This window comes from Puma concolor, chromosome B3 (assembly GCF_028749965.1).
Source record: "Puma concolor isolate L17-30 chromosome B3, mPumCon1.1.hap2, whole genome shotgun sequence".
NCBI lineage: Eukaryota > Metazoa > Chordata > Mammalia > Carnivora > Felidae > Puma > Puma concolor.
The window spans coordinates 41813131-41840836 of NC_141672.1; the positions used below are offsets into that span (position 1 = coordinate 41813131).

Consider the following 27706-nt stretch of genomic DNA (forward strand, 5'->3'; position numbering starts at 1 on the left):
AGCCCGACGCGGGGCTCGAACTCACGGACCGCGAGATCATGACCTGAGCCGAAGTCAGAGGCTTAACCGACCAAGCCACCCAGGAGCCCCAGAAGCATCTATGTTTTATCCCCATGGATGGCAGAGTAACAGCAGCCACTTCCTATGGACAGAAGGAGCCCAATGCATTCCAAATGCATTGTGAGACATTGTGAGTGTTGTAGTGGAGAAAACACAGCGCTCTTGTGCACCAGCCTATGGTCTCTATAAATTAGTTTCAATCTAAGTATTCTTTCACTGCAGTAGGAAATGGAGAACTGTTTTCCATATGAAATTCAAGAGCTTCCACTCATTGGGGTAGAGTAAAACCCATGTTGCAAAATGAGCTAGATGCTATAGACAAAATGAGCTTTGAACCAATCCCACACACAATGATTTCAGAAAAATCTGAGGCTGCAGAATGAGTCTCATCTTGAGTCAAACACTTTATCTTACTAAATCAATGGGAGTGATTTCACAGTTGCATTTTTTTCTAAAAAGTTTCAAAAGTAGAGCCTTGGCTTGGGTGCTAATAAACATATATAATCCAGAGAAGGAAAATACTTGGTATGTGTTGCCATATCTCCTTCACTTGCCTGCATGTAGATATTATCTTTCTAGGCACTTTTTCCTACTGAATCTGAACATGGCCTAAGACTCTCAGCACAGTGCCCCAAGCACTCATTACTAATCAGTCAATGAATTGTATTTGCCATTCCTGATATAGGCTATTCCAAGTTGAGATGTATTTGTGTGTGTGTGTTACCCAACTACTTGAAAGAATCTTTGAAGGGGACACCTGGGTGACTCAGTTGGCTGAGGATCTGGCTCTTGATTCCAGCTCAGGTCATGATCCCAGGATTGTGGGATCAAGCCGTGCATCAGGCTCCACGCTGAGTGTGGCGTCTGCTTAAGATTCTCTCTCTCTCTCTCTCTCTCTCTAAAATAATAAAAACAGAAGCATTGAAATATATTTATTTTTATGTAAGGTTTGCCTTTCAGAATTATAGGACTTACAAGTAGAAACAGACCAATGGTCACTCAATATAGGGGAACATTTCTCATCTAATTTGATTTAAATGCCTTTAAATTTGTTTGAAATGAACTCTTTGATTCTTTGGCTTTGACTCTTTCATCTTTGCAAATATAAATACCCAGGCAGAGCTTTTACCATTATAAGCCATTCTCTGGAAGTAATTTGGCATGTGCTATTATACCTTAATAATATAACTACTTATGTCAACCCATTTGGTGTGCCCCCCGCCAAACCCAGTGCAGAAGATACTATTAAAATATCTAGGTTACAGTTAAGGAAACTGAGGCACAGAACTCTTATGTAACTTTAATATTGAAGCTGGAAAGGGTTTCATATTCGTTAAAGTTTGTTACTTGTAGTGCTCCTTTGGCATACTCCATGCTCCCTTTCCCCATGATATAAGAGTTGGTCTAAGTTAAGAAGCTAGTGTTAAATAAATGCTCTTCACTAGATTCCTTCTTTTGAAATAATGAACAAAACTTCTTTTCCAGAAAACAATAGCAGGAGACAAAACCTGACAGTTCTTTTGTCTCGACTCTTCTTGCCCAGAATTCTTTAAAAGTGCCAACCTTATTTTTTTTTTTTTTGTATCAAAAGCATGTTAGAGCAATTCATAACTTAGAGCAACTATGCAAGCCCTGCAATTTCACAGCCGACTGTATCATGCCCATAAATCTTCAAAGTAGTCAAGCTTTGTCAGTCTGCAAGGGTGCAAATATAACATTGATAAACATTGGTAAATTCACACCAAAGCACAAACCTGAGGGGCACCTGGGTGGCTCAGTCAGTTAAGTGTCCTACTCTTGGTTTGGCTCAGGTCATGATCTCATGGTTTGTGAGTTTGAGCCCCACATCGGGCTCTGTGCTGACAGTGTGGAGCCTGCTTGGGATTCTCTCTCTCCCTCTCTCTCTGCCCCTCCCCTGCTCATTCTCGTTGTCCCTCTCTCTCTCTCTCTCTCGCTTAAAAATAAACTTAAAAAAAAAAACCCCAAAAACACAAACTTGAAGATTTCTTCACCCAAATAGACGATGATTTGTGTATATCCAGAGGAAGAACCTAAAACATAAAGATAGTTGTGAAAATTGCTAAAACAGAAACAGCGAATGAACCTCTTTTCAGCAAGGCAAAATAGAATTATTTATTAAAATAAAATTTCCATCAAATTGGAAATGAAAATGGAAATTTTCAGTCACAATGGAAATTTTCAATTTCCTCTAACAAGTAAAATCTAAATATACTTAACTGGCTATTTTCTCCTCACATTCTCAGAGTACTGATTAGCATCTGATGAAATATGGAAAATAATTAGAATCATATTCCCAAATTATTTATCTATTTAGGCACAAGGAAGCTAAGAGGCTTGTGTTGCTATTGCAGTTTTTTAATGATGACTTTCATGAGTGTTTCTCAGGGAAATAAAATAACATATTCTGTGTAATTCTATATGAAACTGCCCTACCAGAACAATTCTCAAATATTCAGTACCCATTGATAACCACTTAATGTTATAGAGTTAGAGCTTTCTGTGTTCTTGGCATGTTATAATAAAACTGGGAAATTCCCTTCTGGTATCTCTGATGGCTTCAAGGGGTTCTAAACAATAGATTTGAAAAAATCTCACAAGTGCCCCCTGATTACACAACAGGATTAAGCTACACAGAAAGACCGCAGTGGAATAGCTTTTTGTCTTAAAGATTTCTTAAACAGGCTTGTTTTACCCATGGAAAGATTTCAAAAACCACGATGATTCATGATAACCAAGAATTTTTTGGTTGTTGTTGTTGGAGGGGGTGATTTTTTATAGCTTTATTGAGGTAAAATAGATATCCACTAAATTGCACATATTTATAGTAAACAATTTGATGAGTTATGACATGTATACACCTATGAAGCTATCACCATAATCAAGATTATGAACATGTCCATCATAATTTTTGCAGATAAATTTTTGTGATCATCATATCCCCAGGGACATCTGGCACTAGTAGGCCATATCTATGGTCTACTGAGTGAATACATTTTCTCTAATTTGTTGTCACTGAACATGTTTTGAACAATAGTGTACTAGAAGAACAAAGAGTTGGACAGAATCTAGGCTTTTAATTTTCAGAATTTTTGAAGAGCATCTGAATAGCCTTTGAATATAAAAATCAACAGGTGGAGACCCTTGACAGGCCTATGGTGGCTTAGCAGTCCCACAAAGCCTCAAGTAGTTCTAGCCCTACCATTTTTAGAGAAAAAGCAGTGGATAAGCCTATTCCTCTACCCTGTGTGTTGGCTTGAACCTTATTTTTTTTTCAGCTTCATCATTTTATAGACCATTTATGAACCAATAGCGCACAAGTTTTGTTTGAAAAGATGGGTCAAAATATGGGAATGACACATTATAAGCCAACTCCTCTGAGTTTTGGTTTTTCTCATGTATCGTTCCACCTTGTCAGAGACAGCTGTAAAAGAAAACAAAAAGAAGCAAGGTTCCTGAGATGTCCACGTTCTCAAATGAAATAGACTGCGCAGACAGCTGATAATCAGTATGGCTTTGGCTCAGTGTTTCTGAAAGGAAGCGTAGCTGCTTTTTGTCCTGCCTAGTGACATCCTATTTGCTTTCGTTGCTGGTACGGATGAAGTCTGGTAAGCTTTTTTCTGGGACTCTCCTCATAGTTCTTTCCTGTACTCCGCTGTGTTCAGCCCCGTTCTGGAAACAACAGTTTTTAAGAACGCAGTATTTAACTTCGGGGTTGCAGTTGCCTCCCTCTGCCAACACCCATCTTCACCCCTCCCCGCGCAGCCCCACATCCCCTCCACCGCTGAGACTGGTCACCCTCAGAACCGTGGCCTTGAGGTCTCTAAGCTTCCCTTCTCTGCCTCAGGTCCCAAGACGCCAGTCCGGGCTTAACTTTAGGAGTTGGGAGGGCAGCTTGCCTAATCAGTCACGCTTCAGCTGGGGACTGCTTCTACCTGCTCATCTTCTCCTTGGATTCAAGGAAGACTCGAGTGGATTTGGCACATCCCCTAATCTGGGCCTGCCACTAGCAGGCCGGGGGCTGACGTGGGCCGAGGGAGCCCAGGACCAGGCAGGCCATTTCCACCTGCGTAATAACAGGCTTGGGAGTAGCGAGGCGGTGGCGGCGGCGGCGGCGGCGGCTGGAGTAGGAGGAGGAGCGCAAGCAGCGGCCGCGGCGGGGCCGGGAGGAAGAGGAGGGGGAGGAGGAGGAGCTGAAGCGGGGAGAGCGGCAGCCAGCGGCTCCGCCGGAGTTGCAGCAGCAGCGGCGGCGGCGGCGGCGCTGACACCGCAGCCTCCCCGAGCCCCGAGTCCAGGCGGGGGCAGCAGCAGGGAGCGCCCGGCCGCCCCAGGCACCGCACCTCGGCCCCGCCACACCGCCGTCGCCGCGCCGGGGGCACCGCCAGCCATGGCCGCGCCGCCCGATCCCCAAGACGAGCTGCTGCCGCTGGCAGGCTCCGGGTCCCAGTGGTTCGGGGACCGGGGGGAGGGGGAGAACGAAGCCGTGACGCCGACAGGGGCCAAGCCGGCGCCGCAGGCGGGGGAGCCCGGCCGGGGGCTGGGCGCTGGGGCCGGGGACGCGGCGCCGCGGGAACTGGACTCGGGCCCCGCCCGGCCGCCGCCCGTTGCCATGGAAACTGCATCCACAGGTAAGGCGGGCGACGGGCGCCACTGCCCCGCAAATGGCGTCGGGGACCCGGGTCCCCCAGCCGGTCCCCTGCTCCGCAGCTCGGCTCTGCACCTCGCTTGCGCTCTCTACCTGGAGCACCAACCTCAGCCCTGCTTCGTCGCCACGGGCGACTGAATATTGGCGGACTGTAGAAAACAGGAATTCTTTTTTCTTCCAAATGCTCCGAAGAAGTCAAAATACTATTAATTCTTTTTATGTCGTTATCATTGTTATCTGGGCTTTAAAAATTGTCCTCAGGGGCAAACGGCAGCATCCTGGCTGCCGGCGCGCCCGCGTACAAGTTTCTTCCTTCCGCCAAGGGGTTGGGGGCCGGAGGGCCCGCCCGGCCAGTTGCGATGATTTTCTGGGGCGTGTTTGCGCTCCGCGTGCGCGCGGGCTCCCGGGGACGCTGACAACAAAGCGACGGGCAGGCCGGCTGCCGCTACACCGGGCTCGGTCCCGGGCAGGGATGTGGCTTAAGTCTTCCTTACCCCTTCCCTCCACACATCGCCACACCCTACTCCCTCCCAGTCCCCTCTCCCGGCCTCCACCTCCTCCTCCTCCTCGCCCCAGAAAACAGAAACCCCAAGGTGTATGTGTCTCTTTCTGGAGGGGCAGCGTTGCTAGAGGGTTGGGAGTTGTGGCTGCCCCCGCCCACAACCTTTCCTTCCTAACTGCCCAGATGCCCCCATCTTGCAGGAAGCATTATTGAAACTTGGAACCCCTAAGAGCGGCCGGCCTGGCTGCGGTGTGAGAGGGCTTGAGTGGTGGTGGTGAGTGGACGAGGTACAGTTTACAGGCAGTGTGTGGACGGCCCGGGCATTTGGAAATTGCCCTGGGCTCGGCCCCCCTCAGCCTGACTCCCCCTTTCGAGAACCGGAGCGCTTGGGTGCCCAGCTGGGACCAGGGCCTTGGGGCATCCCGGCCAAAGGATGCGGGAGGCGAGCTTTGAGTAAGGGCTGCCGGCCTGGGCAGCCCTGTGTTTCCAGGCAGGAGGTTCGAGAGGGGCCGTGTTGTGTTGTTTTCTGAAAAAGCTTTGTTGTAGTGGAATGGGAGTTGTGTAGATTTGGACACGTAGCCCTTGAGGATCTGGGGTGATGGGTGCTTCCGGAGGAAGGAAAGGGGGTGGGATTGGCCTGCGTGCTTTTGGCAGCCGATTTAGGGGAACCCCTTTCTGAAGCCAGCAGCTCTCGTAAGGGTCAGGTGGAGTGCATTAGGTAGTCTTAACTCTGATCTAGTTAGTATAGAGATTTGAGCTGAGGAAAGGAGGTTTGGGGAATGCGTTAACTAAAACATAAACATTCTGATGGAAAGAGAAAAAATGGGGACCATAATCAGAAAAAAAAAAAAAAAAGAAAAGGAAGAAAATAAAACTCCATTTGTCTTATATTGATTGTTAACTCAGGCTGTGGGGGTGGGAAAGATTTAAGACTAGGAAAGACTGCCTCGCCTCTCTCAACTTCTTCATCTAAATGAAAAGAAAACAAAACTCTTTATAATTGCAAAGGAAGGTAGAAAAAGATAATAGACAAAGGGAGGCACCTTTTTTTTGTTGGTTTACCATTATCATTCTTTGTAACTCATAGTTCAGAACCTTTATCCACTGTCATCAAATAAAGTTAATTATTTCTTTTTAAATATTGCCCACCTCCCATTAGTGTCACCAAGGTTAGGGGAACCGGGGAAAGGAAGCTAAGTGCCCTGTGTTCAGTAACTTACTATACACTAGAATGAGTTGCTATATATATGCTTAGGAGAACTCCTGTCACAAAGCAGGCATTTGTAATATTTACCATTATTATTATAGAAATTTAGAGAAATATTTTGCTTTGTTGAATGTGTTGGGGGTTTCCTATCCTAGACCATAAATACACTAATAAAATAGAACATGATGATTCTACGTTTGGATGGGAGGAGAATGAAGGGAGGGAAAAGGAGTACATACTTTGCATATTTACATAGAAAATTTTTAGTTTATTATCACTGCTTGAAGGAATGTCTCATATAGTTGTTGACTGTTTAATGTTTTAAATCTTTACGTTTCATATTTCCTATACTGGAGAGACTACTATAGGAGACCTAGATGCTAGAAATGATATCTAAATAAACAACTATGTCGTGAAAAATACAAACAAAATCTGGGCCAGCTTCCTTGTCTGTTATTATGACAGTTTTAACCGATAAGCAAAGTCAGTAAGTACATCTTTAACTTTATCAGAGACAAAATCTAGAAGAAGCCTATTAGACTGATTTACTTTTTTAAAAGAATGGTGCTCTTTGGGACTCAAACTAAGAAGTAACTTAGACTTTGAGCATGAGGCACTGTAAACAGATTTTGTTTCTTTTACAGATAGAATTATAAAGTGTAAGACAGATACTGATATTTTAAAAGCTTTTTTTTTTTCTGAAAAACACCACTAATCATGCCATCTGGACAGAAATTCTGTTATTTATTTTTATACATTGATGGTAATTAAAGTTCCTAAAGAAACATTTCCAAAAATATTTCTTAGTAATGTCCTGCAATGAATGTGTTTAAACATCACTAAAACTGCACTGTAGTTTCTAGTATTCTCATTGCTTCCGTCCCTTTTGTGGATTGGACATGTTCTTAAAAAAAGTAATTCTTTTAAAGCTACAACTTTTCATGTCTAAAATTGATAATGGGCATGCAACATGATGTCTGTTGCCAAGGGAACATTTAATACACCGTGTGTAGGCTACAACATGTTAGAGTTGTTAAATCATGAATCAGTGCCATCATCTAATAACTTTATACAAAGGATGGTGAGAGCAACTGTTTTGTTTTTTCATGATCAGTTATTTTATTCCTGGAAACCATTCAAAAGGAGCATACAATAACACAAGGATAGAAGAATGGCCCTTTGTTTAAAGGAAGAATTTAAAATAGAACATTTGAGCAAAATGCAGTGGTAAGAAGTTAACTCATGGTTGCTTTGGAAATTAACTCATTGACCGCTTCATGCATGCAAGGCAAAATGAAGAACAGAATGGAGAGTGGTCCAGATAAATAAATATGATTTCCTTCTGTAATATTGACTTATAGATAATTTGACTTAAATTACTAGATGATTGGAGAGGGAGAGAAGAGAGAAAGATTTTTACTTTACTTGGATCACAGTGCTCATAAATTTACATTTTTCAAATGCTCAATGTGATACTCTATGGGAAAAACTATAAATTGTCTATCATGATTTAAATAACTTCAGAGTTTTTATATATCCTGTGTTCTGTTTAATATAGTAAATTATACCATATACATTACTGATCATCTTCTAAAATTCACATGGAGGCTGGATTGACTGTCTTAACCTGTGGGTGTGTTTGATAGATGTGTGTACATTTTTTATTTGGAGTCATTCCCAGTAATCCCCTTCAGAAGGTGTAAATTTCAGTTTTCTGTTTTCTTTCATCTTTTGAGAAAGCTACAGTTCTGTTGAAATGAGCAGAAACACTGCACATGCTTTTACAGTATTTTACAGAACACGTAAGAAGAATAAAAGAATTTATTTTTCAGTTTTTATTAGCATTCTGGTTCAAATAAAAGAGTTTCTAATGTAATTTATTTCTCTGGACATAGTCTCTGGTTATAATCAATATTTCTGCTAGAAAGTATGTATATGTCCTTTCATATAGGGAATTCAAATCAGGTTACATTAAAATTTAGAAACACTTACATACCCTAAAAATACATTGATTATAAATTTTATCAAGGCGGGGTGCCTGGGTGGCTCAGTGGGTTAAGCGTCAGACTTTGGCTCAGGTCATGATCTCACAGTTAATGGGTTTGGCCCTGTGTCGGGCTCTGTGCTGACAGCTCAGAGCCTGAAGCCTGTTTTGGATTCTGTGTCTCCCTCGCTCTGCCCTCCCCCGCTTGTGCTCTGTTTCTCTCTGTCTCTCAAAAATAAATAAATGTTAAAAAAAAGAATATTATGATAAATTTTATCAAGGCTTCCAGCATAACTTCCTCTTCATGAGCTCACTGTTCTGGAAACCCATCCTGGTCATTGCCCCTCAAATCTTCCATAGGCCTTCTTGCCATCTTTTTTCTAGGGTTCATCTACTTCTTATTCTGATTCTAGTGTTCATCTACTTCTGATTCTGCAGGCGAGTTTTGTATTATTTTGCTCATTATACTGTATCCTGAGTAGGATACAGATCACAAAAAGTTTTTATTATCTGCAAAGTGAGAAACCATTGCGGTTCAATTCAATTTAGTAAACATTCATTGAATGCCTACTTTTTTAAGTATCGTGGTTTCCTAGAATATGTACATCTTTCTGTGTCACATTAATATTTAGTTTAATGAAACAATTCCTTTGGTGTCATTTCTCATTTTCCTTATTCCCAAGTCATTGCTGGAAGCTTGTCTAGAAGAGATTATGATCATCTACCCACATGGGCACAAGGGCATGAATTAGTTTTCCAAGGTCAACACAGGATCAATAAACATGAGCATGACTTGCTCAGACCACACAGCTGTGGGAAAACAAAACCTATGTATCTTTGTGTCAATCTATGGGATTGAGGTCAAGAGAAGGGAAGGTTTTATTTATTTTCTTACTATGGGAGACTTTAAAGCATATTAGTAAAGTAATACGTGAGACACCTGGGTGGCTCAGTCGATTGAGCCATGATTTTGGCTCAGGTTATGATCCCACAGTTCATGAGTTTGAGCCCTGTGTCAGGCTCTGTGCTGGCAGCATGGAGCCTACCTGGGATTCTCTGTCTCCCTCTCTCTCTGCCCCTCATTCGCTCTTCCTCTCACTCTCTTTCTCTCAAATATAAATATATAAATAAACATTAAAAAATAAAGTGATACAAATAATTCAGTAGGGATGGAAAGATGGATAAAGTAGGAGAGAGAGTGCATTTCTTGCAACTGAGTAGGTGAGGGGAAATGGATCCAACGCATAGTGGAGGGTTGACGGTAGATGGACTTTAGGACAGTTTGTGGATATAACTGGAGGAAAGACAGAGGAGGGGGGCACAGGTACAGGGATGGGTCTGAGAACAGGTTGGGGTTCTCTTCCAACTGCTTCTATTTTCGATGAAATAGGAAGCAAGGTCAAGAGCACATGAAGGCAGGAGTGGAGCTGGAAGTTTGAGGGGAGGGGAGAAAGTATGAAATGGTGTAAAATAGCAGAGTGAAAGGACTAGGGGAAGCTGAGAATTCTGAGAAGCCCTCAGGCTCACTTGGAATTTGTGGTCATGAGCTTGATGTGAGACTAGTTATCATACATGTTATCTTTTTTTTTTTTTTTTCCCAGCCATGTCCAGCTGTCTGGGCATTGGTTTGGATTAGGTGGATGGTTGAACTGGTTTTGATTTTGAGAAAAAGAGAGGGTCCATGGAGGAGGTGAGCTGTGTATAAGGCAGTGAGGATACTGACGGGTTATGGAATCCGGGGAGAAAGGAAGGAAGACAAGAGGGGGATGACGCACAGTGAGAAGATGATATAAATGGGTTGCATGTGCTGGCAGGGCAGAAGAACAGATGGGCCAGGGTTTCCCGAGTGAGGGAGCTGAAAGGATAAGAGGTGGTGCTTCCAGAGTGGGGTTGGAGACAGATTAAGGAGGGGGCACAGTTATTGAGGGGAGTAGGAGACTGAGCGGGAGTGGAAGACAAGGTCATTGGAGGAGTGGGGTCCAGAAGAACGGCAAGGGCAGGAGTGAAATAGTCATCTGTATGATTACTCAAATCACAAGGAACCATGGCAGAGATTGGAGAAGGACGGTGAACTCGTGCTGATATCTTTAGTAAAGGTCATAGTGGCCTCAGCTTCAGTGCTAGGGGTTTTTAGAGGAGAAGGAAGAGCAGTGTCCTATAAAATTATAAATGTAGGGGCGCCTGGGTGGTGCAGTCGGTTCAGCGTCCGACTTCAGCCAGGTCACGATCTCGCGGTCCGTGAGTTCGAGCCCTGCGTGAGGCTCTGGGCTGATGGCTCGGAGCCTGGAGCCTGTTTCCGATTCTGTGTCTCCCTCTCTCTCTGCCCCTCCCCCATTCATGCTCTGTCTCTCTCTGTCCTAAAAATAAATAAACGTTGAAAAAAAAAATTAAAAAAAATTATAAATGTAAAGTCCTTATTGTAGGTTCTGCAAACTCTACTTAATATGTACAGAACGTAGGAGATGCAACTTAAAATGGTTCATGGTGGGGGATGGGAACTTTGAGGGTTGTAATTAACTAAATATGAGCTAGTGGTATGGTGAAATTACTAAAATCTCTTATGTAATTTTAGATCGTATTAATAGAAAGTCTTGGGTACACATTATATGACGTACTAATTCCTCTAGATTCTGCTCTAGGCAGATTTGGAGTCCTGTACTAAACAAATGGATACTATGCTTTGAGAGACATTAATGGATTATAGAATAGTGATAGAAGGGTGACCAGATTGTGAGGCTTCTGGAAAAAATGCCACTTGAGAAACAGTTGAAGAAATTAGTAATTTTTAGCCATAATAAAGGAGGAATTAAAGGAGATCTGAATATTAAATTCAAATACTGGAAACAATCTTATGAAGCAGAGATGTGACCCAGGTGGTTTCACAGGGCAAAATTGGAATGGTGGGAAAATTAGAGAAGCAGATTTTTACTTAGTGAAGGAGAAAGTTCTAATAATTAGAACTACTTGGAAAAGAGATAGATTGCCCATCAGTTACTGATATTCAAGCAAAAGTGAGGTTGTTGTTTATTGGGTGAAACTCTGAAAGGAAGGTATTAGGCTATACCAAGAACTTTATACCTTCCTAAAAGAAAACAATGTGCCTAACTTTACATTGTGTTTTTTAACAGGAACATATTTCTCAAAAACAAACAGCACGCTAATGAAACCAGAAACAGAGTCCATCTCAAAAACCATGGTTAACTCCAAATTACCAAAAGTTCACTCTCCACAAAATTGTGGCCTTCTTGCAACTCTGTTGTTCTCCATTGTCCAGAAAAACTCCAGGGATGCCTGCGTGGCTCAGTTGGTTAAGTGCCAGACTTCAGCTCAGGTCATGATCTCATGGTTTGTGGGTTCGAGCCCCACATCGGGCTCTGTGTTGACAGCTCAGAGCCTGGAGCCTGCTTCAAATTCTGTGTCTCCCTGTCTCTCTGCTCCCCTCCCCCACTCACTCTGTATCTAGAGTCTCTCTCTCTCTCTCTCTCTCAAAAATAAATAAACATTAAAAAATTTTTTAAAAAGGAAAAACTTCATATTATAACATACTTGCTTAAGAACTACACACACACACACACACAAACACACACACACAAAAGAACTACTCAATTTTATCCATTTGGGGTTATTAACCTAAATGTGAAGCATGATATTTCAACCATCTCTTTTATTTATTCTTTTTCCTGGACTATCTTTTTCATTTTTTGCTACCATATCTAATTCCATAAATATTTAGCATATTCTAAAATATTTTGGGAATTCATTAAATAATTCTGTGGTGCTAAAAGCATCATATAAATCTCTCCTTAGTCCTGTGTATATTTTTGTGAGATTATTCATTGTAAAACCATGTTGGCTGGGTTTCTTAATGAATTACATTTTTAGTTAGAACAGTTCTGCATTCTGACTTCCACGTCCTATCCCCAAATGGATTTTCTAATTCATCTACTGCATGAGATTATTATAAAGCCAGTAATAGACCAAATTATTGCTTCTTGCATGTGAGGAATTTGTTGTATATCATATCTTTCAAAATACTTAGAATTTTGTTTTAGGCATAGCAAATCTTGATGCATTTTCAAGTAACAACCCTTGGATAACCAAAAATTATGCGTGCTCAAGTTATTGTTGATCTGGTTGATGAGCCTAAGAATAAAAACCAATGTCATGTCTATCTTTGGCATGAATTTTGCAACTGATCCTGAAAAATGAGAGGACTTCTCAAAATGTTGTCTGGAGGTTGTCTGTTTCAAGATCACAGGAGGTGATCCATAGACCTCAAACCAGGGAAACAAGTCTGGCAGCTGCATATTAAAACTTCAAGAAGCACAGATTTATTGGAGCCCCTCCTTATTATGTTCAGCATTTTGTTAGGAGCTGTGAGCTCCCCATTCCCCATTCCTCTGAGCTTACTGTCTAGATGGGAGATAAGACTAACTTACACAAAACAAAGGTGAACAAGTCAGAGTACAGCCTGGGTGCTTGGATGGATGGTATGAGCTTTAAGTGCTGTGCAAACTTCATGATTTTATGGGTCTTAGAGCTACTGGTCTTTTGAAAGAGGTGGGATGTGACTTTGGCCTAAATTATAGATAGAATAGGAATAAGCAGAAGTGAGCAGAAAGGCAGTTGGGGTGAGGGGAGAAATATGGGCGATGGGCGATGACCTGGGGATGACCAATGACTAGGCTGGTTGAACCTGCCCAGCTGGGTGAGGGGAGACAGATTCTGGGGGGCTTGAAAGCTACTCAGGGGACTCTAGACTCCTTGTATATGTATTCTGGGACCTTTGAAAGCTTGTGGGTGGGGCATGTAATATTATAAAGCTTTGTTAAACTGTATAAAACTGTTGCACAGTGGCATAGAAGATGAACTTGGTGGGGAAGCCTGATCCGCTGTCAGGGTCAGGGCCTTGAATAAATAGCCATGGGAAGGAAAAGGAAGAAAGATGAGCAACTCCCCAGGAACATTCCATAGGACTTTGTGACTGACAGAATACAGGGGGTGCGGAAAGGAATAATTCAACTCTAAAGTTCCATGTCCTATGGCAGGGAGGATGTAGATATAGAGACATAGGAGGAGGAACTGGTTAGAGAGATGAGGGTAATTGATTCATTTTTAGTCATGTGAGGCTTCATATGATGACAGAGCACCTTGAGTGGAAGTCTCCCCTTGGTGCTGAAGATAAAAGAATGGATTTTAGAGATGAAAACAGGATTGTTGATACAGATATAGAAAGTCAGAAGAGAAGCCCTAGAATACGTTCAGTTTGTGAAAGAAAGCACGTTGTATGGGAAGAACAAAGGGCCAAGAACAGAGCAAGAGCTCTTTGCCTCTTACTAGCTGAGTGGCAATCGGTAAATTTTGGAACCTCCCTGAGCCTCAGATTCCATAGCAATGTATATGGTACTAGGGGTTGTAGAGAGTCTGGCAATCAAATGGTAAGTATTCTTATTATGAGAGTATCATGAAAGCCAAGATGGCACGGTATAGAATGAGCTCTGACTGGGAAAGCAGATTTGTCTCCTCTTGGCTCTGGCACCTAATACCATGTCAATGTGGGCAACTCTGCTTTACGACTCAGTTTCTTCGTATGTAAAATGGGCATGATACTGTTTCCTGGCTATCTTACAGAGCTGTGTGAAGGTAAAATGAAGTAACACAGGGAGGTAAATGCAAATTGGAAAGAACTAATTATCTGTAAGGTGCTATTAATAGGAAGCCCGGTCAGCACTGTCAGATGCAGAAGAGAGGTCTAGGAGAACAAAGACGGAGAAAAAGTCATGTTACCTTAGCCTTAGGCTTTTTAATAGAAAATGCTTGCTGTGCTTACCTGGACCTCAGCCAAGTATCAGCAGGGAATGGCAGGAGAGCAAGGAAGAATGGGGGTGGGGAGAAGTGAGTTCCGGTGGAGCACATTGGAAGACATTTTGGCTACGGGGAGTGCATTTTGGCTCCATTCCTCATGTCCTGATAAGTGATCTGTGACTGACCAGGGCTAAGGTGTGCTCATGGGGGCCTGCTGGAGTGAGTGCGGGCAGCAGACGGAAAGGCAATAAATGTAGGAAGCTGTCTTAGATGTGTGTGGGAGTGGGTCTGGAAGAGGCTGCTTCTCTCACCAAAGAGGGTACTAGAGTGAAAGCCAGCTCCTGCCACTACCTATCGCGCCCACCTCTTGACCCCAAGGGCAAGACTAAATCAGCTGGTCCTGTGGACTTGTGGGTATCTGCAAGCAAGTCTCATAGCTCTGTAGGTTAAAGTCTTTTATAAATAGACTAATGCTTCTGGAAAGATGGAACAAATATGCTTTTCTTTATCTTTCCTGCTAAGTAGAGCTAAAAACCCTGAACACACACACACACACACACACACACACACACACACACACACACTAAACATAAAAAGACTCTGAAAGGTAGAGAGAGGAAGGCAATCTTACTAGGGACTCTGGGACCGAGGATGACACAGCAGTGAGTTCTCTGGGTTTTCTTTTTTCCTTACGTAGCTCAGACTGGGTATGGGAGAAGCCAGCAAGTGGGCAATGCCAATGGGCACAGAAAAAAGCACCCACAAGAAAGCCTGCTCTCACCAGATGACCAGGAAAGGGACAGCCTAACAAGACAGAAAATGTTTTGACAATAACTTCTCTGCTCCAGCCAAACACCACAAAATAAACAGCTGCCCCCACCTCTATCCCACCAGCAAATGCTGAGTGAGGAGCCTAGACTTCCACCCATGAGAAGCTGTGAGAGGCACCCCAACAGCCCTGCCCAACAATCCCAGTGCCAGAGGCGACCATGTGGGAGTCCTGGGCTTCTGCCTCTACCCAGGCAGGAGGCTGGGACCTAATAGGCCTGCCAGCTAGTGTGGTGACAGAGGAAGCCTAGAGGAGAGGTATGAGTTTTAACACTGCTCCCCAGTAATGAGATAGGGTGGAGAGCCTAAGCTCCCACCTTCCTCTGGCAGTGATATGGCAGTATCCCCCTTCCCTATTAGTGTGGCATTTATTTTTTTTTTTTTACTTTCTTTTTTTTTTTTTTTTTAAATTTTTTTTTTCAACGTTTTTTATTTATTTTTGGGACAGAGAGAGACAGAGCATGAACGGGGGAGGGGCAGACAGAGAGGGAGACACAGAATCGGAAACAGGCTCCAGGCTCCGAGCCATCAGCCCAGAGCCCGACGTGGGGCTCGAACTCACGGACCGCGAGATCGTGACCTGACTGAAGTCGGACGCTTAACCGACTGCGCCACCCAGGCGCCCCTAGTGTGGCATTTAAAAAGATCTTTGTCTCATAACAAAACACCTCAAATGTCCAGATTTTAACTGAAAATCACTTGTCATACCAGAACCCAGGAAGATCTGAATTTAAATGACAGAGGGATGATCAACACCAAGATGACACAGATATCTGAATTATCTGACGAGGATTTTAACTTATTTTTAATGTTTATTTTTGAGGGAGAGAGACAGAGTGTGAGTGGGGGAGGGGGGCAGAGAGAGAGGGAGCCACAGAATCTAAGGCAGGCTCTGGGCGCCGAGCTTCAGCACAGAGCCTGATGCAGGCCTCGAACTCATGAGCCATGAGATCATGACCTGAACTGAAGTCAGATGCTTAACCAACTGAACCACCCAGACACCCCTGTCTGGGGAGGATTTTAAAGCAGCCATCACAAAAATACTTCCATAAGCTATGATGGACACACGTGAAACAAGTAATAAAATGGAAAGTCCCAGTAAGGAAATAAAAAGTTTCAGTGAAAAAATAGAAGATATAATGAAGAACCAAAGGGAAATTTTAGGAGTGACCAATACAGTAACTGAAAGAATTGAAGAAAAAGAAAAACCACAGAAATTCAGTGGATGAGCTAACAGTAGAACGGAGAGGATAAAGGAAAGAATTGGCGAACCTGTAGATGAACAACAGAAATGACCAAGAACAACAGAGAGAATCAACTGACAATAATAAATAAATAATAAATAATAATAATAAATGATAATAAATAATGAAATGCTTCCAACTGTGCAGCACAGGCATACTGACCGGGACTTGTTCCCTTTGTCAGATGTTCCCTCCGTGTTCATGTGAGCAGACTATAGTGAAAACAGACTGAGAGGTGTGTGCCTCACATTTGCTAAGTGCGTACAATCGAAGCTGTGTTGGTCTAGATGCGGGTTTTAGGGAGAATAACCGAACAGTACTGTTTTAAGTCCTTGAGCCATCTTTTTACATTTACAGTACTCACTGATTTGTGACCCTCTAGTACTTAGGTATTTGTGACCCTCCAGTATTTAGGTAACTAGATATATGCACATATTGGCTAAAGTATTTATCTAACAAGCACTTATGTAGCACTTACAATGTGTTCTGAGGGCACTAGTTTTACAATTCAGTAAAATCTCACTGAGTCATCCATTTATTTATCCAACAAATATTTATTAAGCACTCTCTCTATATGTGTGTATACAAGGTATGTACTAGGTATGAGTAGGTGACACTTAACTACATACCAGGATATAAAAATAAATGCGGTGGGAGAAAGAGTGTGTACTTAGAGTCACCATACTGGATTCCAGCCAAGCTCTTCCAAGGGCCAGTAGCTAGTCTCCACCTCCGTGGGAAGGGCTAAATGGTGGCTCTGGGTGGATCTTCAGTGTCCACGTAAATGAGGTAACATTTGTTCATTTGCTGCTTTTCTGTATGCTGTACCCTTCTGTGTATACTTCAGTCGTTGCTCAAGTTTTTGGAACCAGTTTTACTTAAGGCAGCATCCCTTTAGTGTTATTATCAGGAGATGCTTGAAGGTAGGGTAGGAGAAGATGTTACTTCTCCCTCTAATATTTCCACGGGCCATCTAATGCCACAGTAAGGAAATAAATAAGCAAACAAACAAACAAATAACCTCTGATGTGGACAAGTAATGTGTTCTCAATTTTATGTGAAAAGTGCATATAATATTTTAAAAATTCTGTACTACTTTTATTTGTGTCTGGATACATCGTCAAAGTAAAAAACAGGGTTATTCTTGCACAAAGGCAGCTTCAGAAGACGTCTTACCAGCCTCTGGCTCCTAAGCACTAGAATATAGGAAGTTTGGAGTGGCTCCTACTATGAGTTTTGTTTAACAGACCTTTTACTGTAGATAATACAAGGGTAAATTGTAACCCAGCATGTTTGCATTACCGGAACTGAACTCGTATGAGTTTATTTATTTACTCAAATCCATGGTGTTAGAGAAGTCTTTATATTTTGTTTTACCAGAAATGTGAAAAAGAATGGACACCTAGTACTGTTCCCTAAAACTGCATAATCTTTTAAAGGCCAAGCAGTTTATAATTTGGATGTTTGCACATCAGCAGTCCAGAAGTATCAGCTTCATTTCTATAAATAATGTGGAACAATCAAAATTTTTTGAAGAGAGGTAATATACTTCTTTCTAAAGAAATGAGCCCCAGAAATAACCTGTCTTGAAGGTAAGTAAATATGTATTAGGAGTAGGGAATAGTTTGCAGTGGGCTATCGGGCCCTTTGTGTTTGTTTGTTTGTTTGTTTTCCTTTTTAAGTATCATACTGTGCTTTGTGCTCAGTACTTATTTAACCATTATTATAACTTCCAGGAACGTTGGTTCCTAAATGAAATCTCAATCAATTTGTTAACAAGAAAGCTCTGCCATTCTGTCAGACAGGAGACATCAAAGTCAACCTTTAACTGTATCACTTAACATGCAGTGATTAGGTTTCCCCTGTGATAGTTTGTGTGAAAATGTCTTTTGCGTATTGAATTGATATTGATATGTTCCATTGTATAATGAATCTTGTGAAGCGGAGTTTTCAGTTCATAAAAGGGAAAATTGGTACATAGGTTGAAAATAAGAGCCCAGAACTTCTTTTCTTCTATGAAGGGCCCTGTCCTGCAGGGAAAGAAGATACCAGCAGATGACTGTGTATGAGTTAACTGGAATATAATTTAATTGATTTTTTAATGTTTATTTATTTTGAGCAAAAGAGAGAGGGAGGGAGAGAGAGAGGGAGAGAGAGAATCCCAAGCAGGCTCTGTACTGACAGTACAGAGCCCAACTTGGAGCTCGATCTCACCAACCATGAGATCATGACCTGAGCTGAAATCTAACGTAGGACACTTAACTGACTGAGCCACCCAGGTGCCCCAATTTAGTTGATTTTCTTTGTCATGGAAGTATGTAATTCCGCAGTCTTGTTTTAAAATTATAAAAACAAAAGGGGCCCCTGGGTGGCTTAGTCAGTTGGGCATCTGACTTTGACTCAGGTCTGATCTCACAGTCCGGTCCGTGAGTTCAAGCCCCACGTCAGGCACAGTGCTGATAGCTCGGAGCCTGGAGCCTGCTTCAGATTCTGTGTCTCTCTCTCTCTCTCTCTCTCTCTGACACTTTCCCTCTCACACTCTGTGTCTCTCTCTCTCTCTCAAAAATAAATAAACATTGGGGCGCCTGGGTGGCGCAGTCGGTTAAGCTCCGACTTCAGCCAGGTCATGATCTCGCGGTCCGTGAGTTCGAGCCCCGTGTCGGGCTCTGGGCTGATGGCTCAGAGCCTGGAGCCTGTTTCCGATTCTGTGTCTCCCTCTCTCTCTGCCCCTCCCCCGTTCATGCTCTGTCTCTCTCTGTCGCAAAAATAAATAAACATTGAAAAAAAATTAAAAAAAAAAAAAAATAAATAAATAAACATTAAAAAAATTTAAAATTATAGAAACAATAAATGTTTGCAAGAGAAAAAACTTACCATCTCACCCTCTTTGCACAATCCTTAGTGCCAACTCTGTATAGTGGTTTTAGGGTTCAATGAAATATTTGTAATGCTTGACACTTAGTAAGGACCTTATAAATGTTTGCCATTCTTATTATTGTTTTAATTCACTATTAATTTTTTCATTTATCTTCCTTAAGTGCTGTAGAATGGATGGAGTGCTGATATCATTTATCTAGTGATCCTCATTTTACAAATGTGGAAGCTGAGAAAGGCCAAAGCTGCATCTCCGCCTGGGGTGATGGTGATAGAGGGAGAAGGCTTGATGCTTGGAATGGACCCAAATAGACTACAGGGATGGGAAGGTGGGGGAATATATTGGATTTGTAAAAAATCCAATATATATGTATATATGGATTTCTAAAAAAAAAAAAAAAAAAAAAAAGTTGGGGGGGGTGAAGAGAGATAGGTAACAAAGCTTTCCTAAAGTCTAGAATTAGGGTCTTGGCCTTACTTTCCTCTGCAGTTATAATTTGCATCTTTTTAATTGTTTAGATTAAACCTTGGCAGAGGTTTTCTAAGTGGGGTGACCTCAGTAGGCCCCGGGGCCTAGGGGAAGAAGCTTGGGGTGTTCTGTGCAGGGCCGCCCAGAGCCTTCTCACCTTCAGGCTGAATGAAATCAAGTAGTGGGCTGAGTCAGGCCTGTGGGCCCAAGTGGTCCTTCTTCCATCTGGGGATTTTCCAAAGGATTCGCAATTAGCCTGGTCTAAATGGAGAAAAAATTAGCTCAGAGCTTTCTCTCAGAAATAAAGGATTATTTGTAAACTTTTCTCCTCTGCACAAGTAGCCCTGAGATTCATCAATGCAGCGGTTTGGATAGCAGTATGAGAGAGTTACCTGGGTTTTCTTTACCGTGCTCAAATGTAAAGATGTACTCTATACCTTGACTGGGAAATGGGAGTAGTTAAGGAAAAGAGAGGAAAGAAAACAAAGTAAAGAAAAAGTTAACATTTATTTAGCACAGAGTGTTATGCAGGCAGCACTTGATGCCCATTGTATGTATCTTCTTAGGTTAGTTGCAGTATCCAGTGGCCTTTGAATGGGTGGCAGACAACAGCACAGTCATTTGGTTAATCTGAGTAGCGTTGACCACTAATTTTCATAATTCCCTTTATTTACTTCTAGCCAAGGCCGGAAATTAGACACGGAACACGAGTCTTCCAGTGAAATCCTGCTAGGCCGATTAGGAGCAGGGACGAGATATGGGGGTTTAAGTCCTAGCTGGTAACAGGGGTATATTTTCAGGGATGTTTATTTAAACCACATTCTTGGGGCGCCTGGGGTAGCTCAGTTAGTTAAGCATCTGACTTTGGCTCGGGTGATGATCTCAGGGTTCGTGAGTTCGAGCCCTGTATCAGGCTCTGTGCTGACAGCTCAGAGCTGTGTCTCCCCCTCTCTCTGCCCCTCCCCTGCTCACACCCTGTCTCTCTCTCCCAAAAATAAACAAACATTAAGCCACATTCTTTTGGGGGGGCCTACTGAAATAGCCAGCTAAGGATTTGGGATCCTCCCTATCCTTTCATCAATGATGATTTACGTACAGGTACGTGTTCTTATTGCATCAGATATATGCATGTTGTTTTTTCTTTGGATGAAAGTCCCTAGAGGTAAGTGTAAAGTCTCCAATAGTCTATAATCCCTAGCTGAAGGTCAAATATATCTGTGTCAGAATTTCATCATTTGATGATTTATTTCATTCTTTGATTACATAAAAAGATCTTAATATCATATTGGGATCATAGCACGTTTTCATAAGCTTTCAGAGTTCACAGAATCAATAACTATTCAAAGTATTTAGAAGTAGGATTTGGATTTTTTAAAAACATTTTTTTAAGTTTATTTATTTATTTTGAGAAAGAGAGAGGGAGAGAGAGAGAGGAGAGCAGAGAGAGAGGGAGAGAGAGTCCCAGTCAGGCTCTGTGCCGTCAGCACAGAGCCCGATGTGGGACTCAAACTCACGAACTAGGAGATCATGACCTGAGCCAAAATCAAGAGTCAGATGCTTAACCGACAGAGCCACCCAGGCACCCCAGGATTTGGATCTTTTATGTATTACTTATGTGACCACTATTAAATCAATTACAGTGTAAATTCTTGCTCCTGTTTATATGAGTTATAAGACTAATCAGCAAAAAAATTTCACATGTCATACCACTTTGAATGTCTTTAAAACTCTAAAGTGCTAACTTAAAAAATAAGAATTCTTGTCAGTTATGATTAAAGATGATGATCAATGAATTCTGTTAATATTTTTTAAATTAACTAAGTGGATGCCCTTGATAAGGTGTTCAATATTCCTGAGAATTTACATAATAAAATGCAGTAGTTTGCACTGAGATTAGTTTGGCACAATTGTCATTAAGAGCTCCTCCTCGGCCCCTGGCAGGCTCACCTGGCAGCCTTGCCCTCAAACAGGGGATGTGGCCTTGAGGTACTGACTGGTACAGGTTAGATCCTCATTTTCTATTCATAAGAATAATAATGGTGAATTTCGTAGGTAGCAAGACATTGCAGTCTCTTTCCAATTCAATTCTTGGCCTTTGAAATCTGGGCATTCACTTGAGATGAAGGAGGCTGCCCTGGAAGGCAGCTTGAGGACAGGTGTGGGTCTGCTCAAAAAAAAAAAAAAAAAAAAAAAGATTTCAGGTACCCCAGCAAAGATGGCCAGGCTAAAAGTCTTCACGTGGGATTTGTAAATCGGTTCGGGCCCTGGGCCCACTTTCTGACTGCCAGGTGGGGTGGCCCGTGCCAGCTTCCTCCATGTCCACTTGGCCTCTGTCTGCTGCTGTCTCTTCATGTGGCAGGAATAGTCTGTGGGTTCAGGAGTTAGACTTGTTCAAAAGCAAATGTAGCATGAAGTAGGGCACTCTCTGTCCCTGGAAGGTTTGAGCAGAGACTGTGTGATCTCTTTTCAGGGATGTTTAAAAGGAGGCTTATTTTCAACAGGGAAGTTGAACTAGATTACTCGCAATATTCTTTATATTCCTTTTGTCTTAGGATTCCATGATTTTACAGCAAAAACTGAGGTTTGTTATGTGCTAAGTCCTATGAATGACTTTAAATTGACACATATGTTTTTAATATTGGGGCTTTATATCCTTAGCTAAAACTTACATGAGCCCACATGAGCAAACCAAAAACCAACAACCTAAGTTATAACAAGTAATTTTAATACTGAGAAACATTTTTCAATTATGTTTATGGCATAGCCAGATAAAAGGTCTTTGATTAATAAAATGGAAACATTGGTTAATGGTTTTATTCTTTAAAATGCTTTTGGTAGGGGCGCCTGGGTGGCTCAGTCAGTTAATCATCTGACTTCAGCTCAGGTCATGATCTCACAGCTCGTGAGTTCAAGCCCCATGTCAAGCTCTGTGCTGACAGCTCAGAGCCTGGAGCCTGCTTCAGATTCTGTGCCTCCCTCTCTCTCTGCCCCAACCCACTCGCATTCTGTCTTTGTCTCTCTCAAAAATAAATAAACATTAAAAAATTTTTTTAAAAATACTATTGGTAGACAATATTTTATAAGGTAGTGCCCATGAGGGACAGTAATGAAAAGATGGGCACTGATTATTATTATACACTTACATGCCAGGTGTTATGCTAAGTGTTGATAGAACATTTTTATTTATTTATGTTTTTTTTTTTTTTCAACGTTTATTTATTTTTTGGGACAGAGAGAGACAGAGCATGAACGGGGGAGGGGCAGAGAGAGAGAGAGACACAGAATCAGAAACAGGCTCCAGGCTCTGAGCCATCAGCCCAGAGCCCGACGTGGGGCTCGAACTCATGGACCGTGAGATCGTGACCTGACTGAAGTCGGACGCTTAACCGACTGCGCCACCCAGGCGCCCCTATTTATTTATGTTTTTAATGTTTATTTATTTTGAGAGAGAGAGAGAGGAGAGAGAGACAGCGCGCATGAGCTGGGGAGGGGCAGAAAGAGAGGGAGATACAGAATCCAAAGCAGGCTCCAGGCTCTGAGCTGTCAGCAGAGAGCCCAACATGGGGCTCAAACTCATGAACCATGAGATCACTACCTGAGTTATAGTTGGCCGTTTGACTGAGCCACCCAGGCACCCTAATAGAATGTTTTTAAAAACCTCTTTTCTCAAGAAACTTATAGTCTAATAAAGGATATATTAAGCAACAATTATATTTTATAGTGGAAAAATATGATAGACCTATGTACTTAATGCTATGTCAAGCATCTTAACAGAAGGGAAGGTTGGAAAATGCTTTTTCTTTCACTTTGACTGAAAGCGGTTCTGGAACTGAGTTTTAAAGAATGAGAAATTAGCAAGAGAAAGCATGGAGAAGACTATTCAGAACCTGCTTAAAACCGTATTTCTTCCTTCTTGCTTTTCAAAAAGGAATCCTTTTTTTTTTGAGTCTCTCAGAGTCTAGGTTTCTAGAATGGTGATGAAGGGGTATAGAGCTCTTTATTCCCCTTTGTCTTTAAGCCTCTAGATTATAGCTGGTTCATAAGCAAAATCAGCCTCCTCGAAGTGGCTGCTTCTATGAAACTGCATATGGTTTTCAGAATTGGACAGACTATGCATCACAAACAGATGTGCAGGCACCTGGCTAAGGACCAAGGAAACTCAAATCCAGACTAGACCAAGTCAATTTTCTCCAGTAGTAAGCCTTTTAAATCATTAGGTTTTATTACAAAATAAATGGATGCATTAGGGAGGAAATTCACATGCAGTTTTCAAATGTGAGACTTTAAGCTTCCTGCATCATGCATCTAGGTTACATTCACAGGCCCTTGGGATACAAACTTACTCTTCTTTATGATGCTTACTTAATTGGATATTTGAGAAACACTAGGCAGAAAAATGTCTGGCTAGGTGCTCCGGGTGAATACTGAGGACCTTGAGAACAAGGTGGCACAGAAGTGTGTGTGTGTGTGTGTGTGTGTGTGTGTGTGTACACATGTGTATACCAACTTCTAGGTATGGGTGCTGGGATGAGAAGAATGGTGTGGAAAAGAATGCTGGGCTTGATGAGTGATGTTTGCCATGTATGAAAAATGAGAAGGGAGAGAAGCAAATTTGGGCCAGGATTTATCCCTGAGATCACTTTATTTCTCCTTCCTCGTAAAAGCACCAGTGAACCTGTAGCCAGGAAGGGGTAGGAGACATGTCACTATTCTAGTCCTGATTCTTTCCTTCCATCTTCCTTGTACCGTGATGTCACTGCCATTCTCTTATATCCCAACCTGGTTCATGGCCTTTAATGGCTCACCCCAGACTGATGGCTTACAGACATCAAAAGTGTTATTGCAGAGAGTTCTCAGCTATTTTGCAGTTGTTCTAAATTCAGAGTTTTATATAGAGAGCCTTGATCAACTCTATGTTTATCATTTCAACTACTGCTGTTCCTAATCTACGATAGTTCTGGCATGTATGATGCTGGAGTTCAGGAGTTTCCACATGCTGGAAAATTGTGCGGGAGGATCTTTTAGGGAGAGGGTTCAGTGAGTGCAAATGAATACACTTGTAAAGCTGACATGAGGGGATACTGACAAGTGGTTCTGTGTGTGCTGAGACCCTCCTGGGCAAAGGGGAAGGACGAGGGAAAGGTGGATAGGGGCTGGGCTGTGAAACACTCAAAGCTGCTGGATGCCATACTGAGAACTTCAGCTTTTATTCTCTGTTGATAATGGAGAATCATTTGAGGTTTTCTTCCTCAAGACAGGAGCTCTTTCAGATTGGTGTTAAGAAAGCACTCTGGCAAATGTGGAAGGTCAGAGTGGGGAGCAGGGTGATGGGTGGGAGGTAAGTTAGGGGCTTCCACAGCAGTCCTTTGAGACATGGTGAGGCCAGACCTTTGGCCAGTGGGTAGCAAGAGGGGTTGGGATGCAGAGATTTTACAAAGTACAGTGGGTAGAACTTGGAGATGAAAAAGACTTCAAAATCATTTCTGTTTCTGGCTTGAACACGTGGGTGCATGGTGATACTGTTAAGTGAAATGCGGATATAGAAAGAGACAATCAATGTAAAACACTTTCAGAGATAATAGCACTCCATTGCAAATGTAATGTATTAATATTAAAATCACATTTCACTGAACTTTTCTTTAAGGAAATGGTCATACACAGTATTGATTATACAGATGTAGAGGAACCATTAGGAATCACAAAGCTAGTGCTTTTGTAAAAACCATACAAAAAGTGCAAACTATAAGCGCTTTTAATTTTTAATTGATGCAGGGAATCTGCAATGTCAAGTTCATGTATAAGCTGATTAAGTTTTATAGATTTTACTTTATTAGCAATTTATGATAGGGAGAAGCACTAACCAGTTCTGACTGAATATAGGTTGATTGCATAACTGTATCCTTATAATATCATTATTTAGCATCCATAAACGTTAATGAAGTTTTAAACCTTAGAGATCAAAATAAAAGCTTGACAAGTTCTGATAAGATGTATCAAAAAGATCCTTGATAATATATTAGCCTATTTGGTAATTTATTAAAGCAACAGGAGGATTTGCTATTTATTTAACTTTTACTCATGATTATCTTTTTTTTTTTATTTTTTTTTTCAACGTTTTTATTTATTTTTGGGACAGAGAGAGACAGAGCATGAACGGGGGAGGGGCAGAGAGAGAGGGAGACACAGAATCGGAAACAGGCTCCAGGCTCCGAGCCATCAGCCCAGAGCCTGACGCGGGGCTCGAACTCACGGACCGCAAGATCGTGACCTGGCTGAAGTCGGATGCTCAACCGACTGCGCCACCCAGGCGCCCCATGATTATCTTTTTAAAATATTATTTCAAATTGTGGTAAGAAGCACATAATGTAATATTTACCATCTTAACCATTTTTAAATGTAGTTTAGTGATGTTAAGTGCATTCACATTGTGCAACCATCATTGCCATCCATCTCAAGAACTCACTCTACCCATTAAACAATAGCTCCCCATTCTCCCCACTCCCAATCCCTGGCCACACCAATGTCCTTTCTGTCTATAAATCTGAGTACTCTAGGAGGACTCATTATTTCTTCAGCAAGAGAAAATAATATAGTTTCCTATAACCTCTGATTGATGCTCTGTGTTGGCTAACATGTGACTGACTCATTGTCAGAATAACTTTTGAAAGGGTTTTTTTTTTTTTTTTAATTTTTTTTTCTCCAACGTTTTTAAATTTATTTTTGGGACAGAGAGAGACAGAGCATGAACGGCGGAGGGGCAGAGAGAGAGGGAGACACAGAATCGGAAACAGGCTCCAGGCTCTGAGCCATCAGCCCAGAGCCCGACGCGGGGCTCGAACCCACAGACCGCGATATCGTGACCTGGCTGAAGTCGGACGCTTAACCGACTGCGCCACCCAGGTGCCCCTACTTTTGAAAGGTTTTAAAGCAGCACAGTGCATTGGGCTTGGTAGAAAAGTAGCATATTCATGATCCTTGGAAAAGTCCTTGAGATGCTGTCCAGTTCAGATCAGGAGCTAACCAGCAGTAGCTGACAGGCAGTAGTCTGAGAGTATAGAATCTGGAGTTGCTTTGTGTTTGAACCATGGGCCACTATTTTCTAATTGTGCAGGGTTGAGCAAGTTGATTGAACTAGGGGAGTCTCAGTTTCTTCATCTGTAAATCAGTAGACCCTTCCGTACAGTGTTGTTATGAGGCTTCAATGAGTTATTATGTATGAAAGCACTTAGAACAGAGGCTGGCTTATACTATAAGCATTTAATCAGTATTAAATACTATTATTTCTCAGGTAAGTTGCTTTCCTGATACCTTGTATTGTCAGTCTGAGCTGACCAGGGAGCACAATTGAACCATGGTTATAGAATATTTTAAGACATCGCTGCAGTCAATGTATTTGAAATCAGCTAGAACTGGTCTATAAAATATGGTCATGGTTAGTAAAGTTTATGGAGTTCTACTTTGGGCCTATGTGTTTCTATAGTTTTGATGATGGAAATATGAAGTGTGAAAATTAATAAGGCCTTAACATGGTGACTCACAACCCTGACTACACTGTCTACTATTCAAAAAGATTGTGAATCAAAGCATCAAGGGTTGTCCAGGTTCCTCTGTATCATGACAGAATCTGGGCATGAGGTGGACTGTGGTTCCAGGTAGGGATTTTCTTCCTTTCCATTAGTTGGAATCCTCTTCTGCTTCCCCCAGGACACAGTGGAAGAAATTGATTGCTTCACTTGAAAACTCAAGAGGTTCCCCCCATTCAGCCCTATTCTTTAATAGTTTCCTTCCTATTTTTCCACATTCACAGGCTAAAACAGGGTTGTTCTTTCTCTAAGGATAGAGGTTTTGTCACTTATTTACAATATTTTCTGATTGATATGGTAAGGCAAGAAGGATTATATCAGCAGCCCTGTATTCAGAAGCCTGGTGATAGCAACTCACTTGTAAATACCTGGTTGATTTTTCTTGTTTGAAAACTTTGTGTTCTCTGAAGTCTGATTCTCACTGTTATATCTCCATGGCCCATAACAATGCTTGGCATGAAAGAGTGTTCAAGGGGTGCCTGGATGG

At 42.0% G+C, this 27706-nt stretch overlaps 1 protein-coding gene across 1 annotated transcript in view; it reads left to right on the forward strand.

Moving 5' to 3' along the window:
* Window positions 1-4316: 4316 nt before the first annotated feature.
* RTN1 (reticulon 1) overlaps window positions 4317-27706 on the forward strand; it is a 230717-nt gene continuing 207327 nt past the window's right edge. The window contains exon 1 of the mRNA XM_086709632.1: window positions 4317-4706. Within this exon, the coding sequence (XP_086565758.1) occupies window positions 4466-4706 (241 nt within the window). The 5' untranslated portion in view covers window positions 4317-4465. The remainder of the gene's footprint in view (window positions 4707-27706) is intronic.